This window comes from Solanum stenotomum, unplaced genomic scaffold, assembly GCF_019186545.1.
Source record: "Solanum stenotomum isolate F172 unplaced genomic scaffold, ASM1918654v1 scaffold3945, whole genome shotgun sequence".
In the NCBI taxonomy this organism is placed as follows: Eukaryota; Viridiplantae; Streptophyta; class Magnoliopsida; order Solanales; family Solanaceae; genus Solanum; species Solanum stenotomum.
In genome coordinates, this window is record NW_026034992.1 from 1 (window position 1) to 10182 (window position 10182).

Below are 10182 nucleotides of genomic sequence, written 5' to 3' on the forward strand. Positions count from 1 at the left end.
CCTTCTAGTTTGGGTTGATTTAACATTCTGTATACCTTATCATGCAAGAAAAAAATAAATAACCATATCTTTGTACATGATAGGAGAAGTCCTTTCTCGATGTTATTTTATACCCGTATTGAAACAGCTTAGACTCTATCAATTGGTGTTTGTTGATGCTAACAATCAAATGTCTGTGTCAACTGTTCAGGTTGCAGGACAGAGTGATGATGAGGTGCAAGAACTGGGGCAAGATGATGCACAAAATGAGGGACAAGAAGAGCCCGTAGTTGTGGATGCTGATTCTACTGACAGTGCGGTACTCATTAATGAAACTGAGGCAGAAGAAGAGTGGGGTACGAATACTGAAGGAAAACCGTCAGCCTAAAAGCAATTGGTTGGGCCGGTGTGAAAATCCTAGTTTTGTTGCTGGTGATTATTGAATTTCTCTTATTTGCGTTTTTGACTCCCATATCATATTCTTCTGGTGTTTCTATTGTGTATATCCCTGTTTTTATCATATTGCATTATGTTTGTCTTTAGAAAATGTTGAATAAACTGTGACTTAATGAACTTCACCCTAATTCAAGATAGAAAAATTTTGTAGTCTGTTCCCTTCTTCCCTATGGAGAAGTTTCTAAGCATTGATTTTTTCAAAGCTTTAACTGACAGGAAGAAGTCAGGATTAGAAGATATTTCAGTCCTTTATCGGGATCCTTGATTTGGCATTCATTTGTTTTTTGGCACAAATTAATGCAGTTTTCACCCTGTTTCTTCTTCAACTGTTTTCACCTACTATTATCTAATTATCCCTATTATTGTTTGTTTTGATTTTGTCCCTTTCTCCTTCTAACTCTCATACTTACTATTGATGCTTTTGCAGTGCTTACACCACGCCACTAGGCTCATTCAAGACAGTTCCATCTGTATGTAATCATTTCTTATGTTACAATTTTTCTCCATCAACTGTTGAAAGTGTACGTCTGTTTAAGGCTCATCTATATGTAGGCTTGGTTAGGTGTCTCTAGTCTCATAAACCTCATTATTTTCTGTCTCAAATGGGATAAAGCTGAAGAAATTCTGGCTTTATTATTGAAGCTGAACACTCCTTTGTTCATCCCAAAAAATTTGGTCATATGGCCAGGTTCTCATGGCTTGTCAGGAAATGTAGGATTATTGCGTTCTGTAGCTTAACACCTGCATGATGTTAGTTAAATATTTGAGTATATTGGCATTGGTAGTTGGGCAAGTAGCAACTTGTACTTGCAGAAAGTATCGTTAATCTGTATATTATTGATTTCTTATCTTCAAGGCACATTAGGAAAGCTCTACAGAAGATAGAAGTTTTTTTTTTTGGTCCTGGCTCATCAAAATATTGATATTTGTTAAATATTGCAGGTTCAATAGGTGTTTCCTTTAAAGGGGGCGATCAACAGACTGGGCATGTCTGTTCTGCAAGTGGTGTGATTTTGTAGCCATGAGTTTTGTAGGCATACTGGACATATGTTTCCAGCTTCGTTGTTAGCTTTAGTCACTCATAGTTGCTTTATCATATTCTTTTGACGCGTACGTTTTTCACCCTTCAATATCTTCATTTGTCATTGTCCACTGTAGAAACACTGTAAGCCATATATGGAAGTGGAGGTAATGCAGATGTGTGCTCAAAAACTGCAATCTGAAGAAATGAAAATGATAATCAGGATATTTTGTTTGCTGCATTACTGTGGAACGATGGAAAGAAAGAAGAAACATTACAAGGATACGAAAGACTATTAATATGCCTTTTATATGACAGATATAAACTCGCTTGTTTCAGTTTAAAATCTATGTGAGTGGTACCAATTAATCAAGAATATGTTTAGCCATGTTAATATGTATACTTTAGATGTTATATTTTCTATATCTTCAAAAGAAAGAAAGGACCTAGCCAAAGAGATCCTTTGGTGATGACAACTCATTAAAATAGCATGTAAACGCACAAGTTCAAAGGTACATTAAAATTACATCAGAAAGCTGGTAGATTGCTGATTCATATAACTAGTTCGTCTCTTTACATGCTCCATTCCATGAGGTTGAGTATGATAAATATTTACCCGTATTTGGTATTCTATTACAATAAATCAAGCAATTTAGCATCATCAGTTATAAACTAAAGTAAAAATATGTATAACCATAATTTAATGATTAATGCGTGTATAAAACATATATCTTGTATCATGTATATATTGACTTTATATCAATACTAGATGGTTGCTGATAACTAAGAGAAAATCACACCCTTAACGTATGCGCTCTTTTTTGAAGCTGTAGAAATGTATTGTAAGAAAGAGGGACAACTGAAATGGACAAGAAACTGAAATTCTGAAGATGGTAGGAATTGAAAATGAAAGAAAGATTTCATTTAGTGTCTATGCCTTTGAGTTTTGCAATATAGATTTCTTTTTTTCTGGTGGATAATGAGAAAAAGTTGCCAATTCTATCACTCCAAAAAAAAAAGGCTAAAAATTTATCAGGACCAAAAATTCACAACAGGTGTACAAGGATATAGCATAATACCAAATGGAGAAAAAGGAAAAAAGAATACAGATGAACGCACACACGTGAGAGCATTAAGTTGCATAGCCCAAATTGACAATAGTTGCAACTTGCAACAATGAAGACAACATAATATATCGGCGCAACAATGAAGATAACATAATATATCGGCGTTTTCTTCTTGTTCTTAATGATACCATGCGTCTCCTTTTGTGTGTTTCCATTGAAGCGTGTGGTCGCACCTCATTAAAAAAAATGAAGCACATATCATTCATTATATACTCAGGCTCAGCCATCTCTATATTTTTAAGTAGGTCTACTAAACACCATCCTCCTTCTTTCCCATGGAAAGATATTTTGGGATAGAAACTGGCCATGGAGGAAGCACGTACAAGAATGCTAACCTCGGGTACTTGTGCATACCAGGACAACCATCCTGTTGATTCGTAAAAGTATTCAGTAGCGACTGGATTACCATGAGCCTCCAATTTTAAAGTCTTGGCATTGTATGTGACAATATAGGCCCCTAAGCTCAGGCAAACAATGTTGCCATCAAATGGATGGAAGGCAAGAGGAGCAGGACATGATCCAGTTAACCCCTGGCTAGTTAAGATATCATCAAACAAGATATCAGTAACCTTAGCTCTGTGCAGCAAAGACCAAGTAGCAGAGTCATAATCATCAAGAACCCATAGAGAGAAACCTGAAAATCCGAAGGGATCCGAGGGTGCTAGAGACACCTCAAAGTACCTCAATCGACCCTGATGCACATTACACAGGCTATACAATCCATTGTTTTTGTAGTTGTTACATTGCTTGTCAATGTCAGATGGAAGTCCAATGATGCAGCACTGATTGGAATCCCTGCAAGGATCACATGCCACAATCCCAAGCCAACGGTCAATCCAATGCAACATTCCACTGAAGGAAAAAGGCATCCTCAGCCAGGCAATCTGAATTGCTTGGTCACTGTGCACAACAACACTCCTCCAGCTCCCAGTTTCAGAACAGAATATCTCAAACTCGAGGTTATGCCACTCCCATAATTGACAACCAAATCGCACCACTTTATAGTTCTTCAATGTTCCCCCTTCAATTTGGGTTAGAAAACCAGTACTGACAAACCGAAAGCACAAAAAAGGTGGAGGAAGGGCAACACACTGATGTGTGATAGGGTTATACAAGTGATAATCTGTCATGTGATTGATGCTATTCTCCATAAACACAATTCGTCCGTACAACACTAATCCATCGCTAACTGCTACAATATCATAGCGTTCGCGCCAAGAAGATCGTTGAGGAAGAGGAAGATGAAGATAACGTGATAAAATAGGGTACTCAATCAGATCATTCTCGTCTGCAGATAACATGTTATCCAGCATTAATGGGGGATCAGGACAAAACTTTGTGCCCTTAACATGCAGACGGTGACTAAGCACGGTCCACGGTTGTGGCTTATGTGACAAAGAAACTCGAGAAATGTACAAGTTGACAAAAGAAGGAGCCGAAATAAACGAAAGCCACTGCTTTGATACACATTTCAACCTAAAAACACATTTCAAAGGCAATCTTGATAGGACTTCCTCCAAGAACCAATCTGGAATATATTCAGTCTCAAACTCAACCAGCCCCATATACTTTGTTTTCACAAGTTTCAGACCTCTTGTGGTGCTCCGGAAATTCATCTCCATCTAGTTGAATTTGCTAAAATAAATCTTCGCAGGTCAAGAAATCAATAGAAAGGAGAATTGAGGTCCGTGATTGTACATCTAAAGGTGACCCCTGACAATTGATTCTGAACCCCAAGTAGCCCTGAGAATTCACCTACAAAGATTAAGAGACATCTCATATGGCAAAGGGATCTTTACACAAACAGCTGAACTGTTTACTTTTCCTAGCCAGTATACATAGATTATAACACTATCACAATTCACACCCAAATTTATACGTGAATTATATATATATACACATCCGCCGGTGATTTTTAGTTTAATCAATTGGGTAAACAACTATTTAGGTTATAATTCTTCTATGGTAAGAAAGATGATCAAGAGACATCTCATAAAGAAAAACCTGAATCTCATATGGCAAAGGGATCTTTACATGAATAGCCGAACAGATTTTACTATTTACTTTTTTTTCTAGCCCGTATACATAGATTATAACACTATCACACCCAAACTTATACATGAATTATACATATATCTATACATCCATCGTATTTTTAGTTCAATCAGTTGGGTAAACAACTATTTAGGTCATAATTCTTCTATGTCAGGAAGATGATTAAGATACACCTCATAAAGAAAAATCTGAATCTCAACCTAAACGGATACCAAGAAGATTCTAGCAAAGTAACACCAAATCAACAGATCAACTAGATGAATTTGCAGGCTGACATAGGTCAAAAAACACAGAATAAATCACAAATGTAGCCAAAATAGCCAAAAGTGTACTTGAGAAAATGGAACAATACAACTAAGGGAGAAATTCGATCATATAGCAGGCGCTGTTCTTGCAGAATCAGGAGGAAACTCAGTTGCAGAATAAGTGATAGAGTGAAGACCAAATTTACCTAGTGGCCGGCGATGATGAGTGAATTTGGGGGAAGCGGAATTGGAGGGAAGACGGAGGGAATTTATAGGGAGTAAAATGGAAATTGACCTTTATTTCACAAACAAAGAAAGAAAAATATTTTTTTAAAAATATAAGCTCATATTTTAATGCTAATTTATTGTAAAAATTATGCAAACCACATAGTGTAAAACAGAAATTACCTCCTATCTCTACTCTTTCACAAATTACAAAAATCCCATCCTTTTAATAAGTATCAGATACATCATTACGCCGTGTGATACATTATATTTGATGTATGATTATCAGTTTGTTGCGTGAGGTAAGGGATTAGAAACTGAAAATTTAATTACATCTCCCCAAATATGCTACCGTTATTAAGTCCTTCAAAATATGGCTAAATTTATTTGTTTCAAACATTCAGTTTCAGTCTATATGAAACACTAAAATAATTAGAAAATACAAATTTTGAATTGTTTATCTCTGTTCGTCCAAAAAAAGCTTCAGAAACGTGGTGCATAATTTTTCAGTCACAAAATTTCATTAATGTAATTATTATCATACTTATCAAATACAAAAATCATTATTATCACACGTATCAGATACATAATTTTTGAAGTCCTAACTGAACTAAACATAAAATTAAAAGCGAAAATAAACATTTTTAAACCTCAAAACACTTCCAAAATCAAAACTATATTATTATAAGGGCAATAAATACTCCAAAACACTAATTAATATATCTTAAAAAACAAAAAACATTGCATATGTCTGTGAACAGTAACATAGAAAACTAACTAGCCTACATTAACAAGTTCATTTTCTGCTACTGGGTTTAAGACACTCTTCAGCCTTGGAGGGTCATCATTGTCGCTAACATATCCAGCATTGGCATTGTTGAGACCATACTTCCATAACAACGTTGCATATTTTTTTGCGAAGATAATCACTTCGAAAGCTATCATATGACATGTTGATTTCGTCAAACAATAAGCTTTCAGATGATACATAAATATGTAAAATTGTACTTGATACATAATACTAACTACAGATTATGAATTAGTCAACTTGATACTTAATAGAAACAATAAGCCAAATTATGAAACATTATGTTGTTCTGCAACATACATGTAATCCTCTAATTTGAACTTTAAACTTTCATACACTTTTGAGAACAAAAAAAATGACCAATAATGCCTTTTCTGGTAAAATGAATAAATGACACACAAAACAACCATTTGATAAATTAATAATAACTATCAACAGTTCTATCTCATTATTTGAATTTTAACTCTTTGATACATTAGTCGTAATAAATAAACAAATATATCAAAAATTAGGGTTTTATGTAATAAATGAAGAATTTAATCAATATACATAATAATTTTTAATTAACAATAATGTATCTACTATTACACAAAACTCATTACATGTTAATACAGAAAATTACAAAAAAAAGAAAAAAATATTAAAATACATACCGTTGGTAGTGCATATCTGGATATGGCAGGGGATTCTACCCCTTTTCTTGGGCGTTTTTGCATGTGCCTCCTTTTTAGTTTTTGACTATTTCCCCAAACTAAAAGACGGATGATCCATGAATTATTAGAAAATAAAAAAAAACGAAAATAAAAAGTTGAAGATGAAGAGACTACCTATTTCAAATTCTGAAATTGGTTGAATGGAGTGCGAAATAGTTTGAAATTCAAACTTGGAATATGAATCTGTTGAGAAGATGGAGGAGAATTTTTTGGAAGGGAAGTGTTCGTGAACAGTAAAGTGGGAGAAATTAGAGGAGAGTAAATTTAGGGGTGGTAACTAATGGTTTGAAATTTTTAATAATAATGTATCTACTGTAGTTTAGTTTTTGGGAAAATAGGGATTTTTGAAATTTTTTAAGATAGTAGGGAGTTATTGTGAATACATTAACTAAGGTTGTGTATTCTAGTTATTTTTTCTAATTTATTACCTAAGAAGGCAAATATATGAATGTGTTTGTGGTACCCGACTACAATTTAAAAGAATTACAATTCATAGTTAGTTAAGAATTTTATTGCAAATTCATGTCTTCTCTCGTCCTCGCTTCTCCTCTCTCTATACTCTCTCTCTCCTCTATGTCCTCCCTCACCTGTTCCTCTCTGTTTCTGCAATACAAATACAAAATGGTAACACATAAACATATTACACAAGGAAACATATGCATACAAATGTACATTGATACAAATACAATTTGTTACTAATTACAACAATGAGATAATTGTATTTTGTTGATACAATTATACTCATCAATACGAATTGTATTCGTTAATATACTTGATACAATTGATTTATATCAACAAAATGAATACAATAGTTATTGATACAAATCAATTGTATTCATTATTGGTATTTTAAAAGGCGAGGGCGTGAGGCAAGATGTTTTATGCACTCGAGGCGAGGAGTAAGCCCGGAGACATGAGGCGTAAGTCTCATGAGTCTATGGGATGTAATCTCATTTATATTCAATTTTATAATTTTATTACTAAGAAAATAAACAAAAGTAAAACTTTCAATGATTTTACAAATAAATTTTAATAAATAACCTATAATATATAGAAAAGTGTTATGATTTTTATTTGAGAAATATTAATAACCAATAATGAAGAAAAAAAGTATTATAATTACTATTTTGAGAAATACCATTACATCAACAATAATAAATATGATTTAAAGCAAAAAAATTCAAATAATAATAATAAAAATAACGCCAGGGCATATACGCACAAGGCTTACGTTTTTACGCTCAAGACTTATGCCTCAAATTATAGGACTGACGCCTTATAGATCTACGTATTCTATTTGAGCCCCGAAACGTTTTTGGTTAGCCCCGCCCCGAAACTCGCCCCAAAAATATTTTTGAAAACACTATTTACGATACAATTATCAATCAATATATAGAAATCAATTGTGTATCTCTGTACTCTCTCTCTCCCGGATCTCACTTGAGTCTCCTCATCTTTCTAACAAGTAGCGACAAATCACAATTAAGCAAACTATAGCTAAGGAGTCTGATTGTGGGTCTAGCCTTAGTTCTTGAAATTTTCTCTTTTTAAAAGAAGAAAATTATGCAGAATAACAAACATTTAGCACTATATCTACAGTTTGAGAAAATTGTAATTCACAACTACAATTTCCCCAATTCTTGCTATTCACATGTTTTTGTATAATTCGCCTGATTTTTATAAATCCATAATTTGTATAATTCGGTTTCTGATGGTATAAATTTAGAAATTTGTATATGTTTATCCTAGCTATTTATATACAATTTATGAAAATTTCAAAATAAATTACCATGTTTGTATGTTGACAAGTGAAATATACAAACGGAGTTCTGAAAAATTTCTAAATGTATAAATACAGAATTTGTATGTATACTCACCTTATCTGTATATTCGCAAGCAAAATATACAAACGGACAGAAATATACAAACCGCAGCCTTCGTAGCAAACAAAACTATAGCTATGGAGTGCAACTATCTAAACTATAGATATAGAGCCTTATTATGTCTATTATATTTGTTTTCTCTAAAATTTTCTCTTTTTTAAAAAGTTAATATTCTATTAGGATAGCCCATGAATTTCTAAAAGCCCGAAACCAATAGCTTTTCCGTGCATCAAAGAATGTTCATCAACTCTGGGTGTCATCCATATTTTAAATTGGAGAAAAGGAAAACATTAAAACTCCCTCACTTAGCAATAGGATAGTTATATTACTTTTCCACAATCTCATTTTCATGATTTAAACTGCTCATATTTCGCTAATCGTTACTATGAAAATCATTTTTTTCTTTGGCTACTCTAAACTAGAGTATCCGTCTATCCGATAATGAATAATAAATGAATAGAACATGATAAATCATACAATTTTTCCTTTTCAAAAATTCAACATTAAAAGTGTCTGGAGCCCATATTGGAGCTCCAACTAAATTCGGATCGCTCTCTGCAGTGCCCATTTGAGGGGTGATGCTCCCAACAGAATTTTCTTCATACCCAGGGCTCGAACCCGAGACCTCTGGTTAAGGGTGAAGCACTCTCACTAGTGCACCACAACCCACGTTGGTTCAACATTAAATATAGCTTAAATACTAACAATGTTAAAACCGACTTACTTATTAGTATTAATATTGCTACTTTTTTCTGATCTCTCATAGCGGTCCACTCTTTTGGGCCTCTTTTCTTTTCGGCCCAATATATGTTTTCTTTTTGTTCTCATCCTAAAAAGCCCTTATTTATTTAATTATAAATATTACAGTGACACCCGTCCCTATCTCGTTTTCCTAATCAATATTAGATCTTTCTAGGGTTTTTATATAGTGCTTGGTTCGACAGCGTAACTTCATTTTGCAAAACTCCACGAAATTTGAATCCTCTCAGGTAAATTCACTCATTTAATCTTAGTATACTTCCATTTTTTTGTCTCAATTTATATTTTGCCTATCATATTTGTCCAATTTCATTGAATTTTTGGTTCCTAGTTCCTTAAACTTATAGTTTTTTTCTATTTTTGGGTTCATAAAATTGATTTTGTAGATTATTTTTTTAGTTAGTGATGTGTAAGCGATGACAATCTAGAACAACCGCTAAAAATATAAAGAGATAAACATACGAAATTGAATCTCTCTCTCTATTTTAATTTTAGTACTAACACATAAGAGCAATCACTGGCCTCTGAAAATCTGTTTCTTTTATCACTTTTTGTGAGTTGAAATCAAGAGAAATCCACTAACTTAATAATGGCAACTTCTCTCAAATTGAAATTGAAAAATTGAATCTCTCTCTCTCCCGCCTCTCTCTCTCCCTCTCTAACCTCGTCTCTCTTTGAATTCGAGTTCAAGCATCAATGGAAACTCTACTAGCTGAATCTGTGCAAAACAGCCTTGGCCAATTTATGTACCACAACGCCATTTTCATGTGTGAACGACTCTGTGCCGAGTTCCCCACTGAGGTACTCCACACTTTTTTGTTTTCACTTCATCATTCTTTGTAAACATATGTATTACTCAATTTGTCGTTTATAGAGATTTTAGGTTCTTGGAGTTCACTTTTTGTTTCTTG

General features: G+C 33.6%; 1 protein-coding gene and 1 long non-coding RNA gene across 2 annotated transcripts; one reads left to right on the top strand and one right to left on the bottom strand.

Annotated features, from left to right (window-relative positions):
* The first annotated feature begins 162 nt into the window (after positions 1-162).
* LOC125852687 (uncharacterized) lies at positions 163-1750 on the top strand. Its single transcript, XR_007445037.1, has 3 exons — positions 163-411; positions 863-905; positions 1378-1750. It is a non-coding gene; the product is annotated as an uncharacterized LOC125852687 (long non-coding RNA).
* Positions 1751-2588: 838 nt separating this feature from the next.
* On the bottom strand, positions 2589-5201 carry LOC125852684 (putative F-box/kelch-repeat protein At1g15680). The gene is made up of 2 exons (XM_049532401.1): positions 5090-5201; positions 2589-4338 (listed from the first exon to the last, which is right to left on the bottom strand). Exon 2 carries the CDS (start codon positions 4203-4205, stop codon positions 2589-2591), a length of 1617 nt encoding a protein of 538 aa, XP_049388358.1. The 5' UTR covers positions 4206-4338; positions 5090-5201.
* Between the last annotated feature and the right edge of the window lie 4981 nt (positions 5202-10182).

Bases quoted from the DNA above. Each gene is read 5' to 3' on its own strand.
- LOC125852684 (XM_049532401.1), bottom strand. From the start codon at position 4,205: ATGGAGATGAATTTCCGGAGCACCACAAGAGGTCTGAAACTTGTGAAA.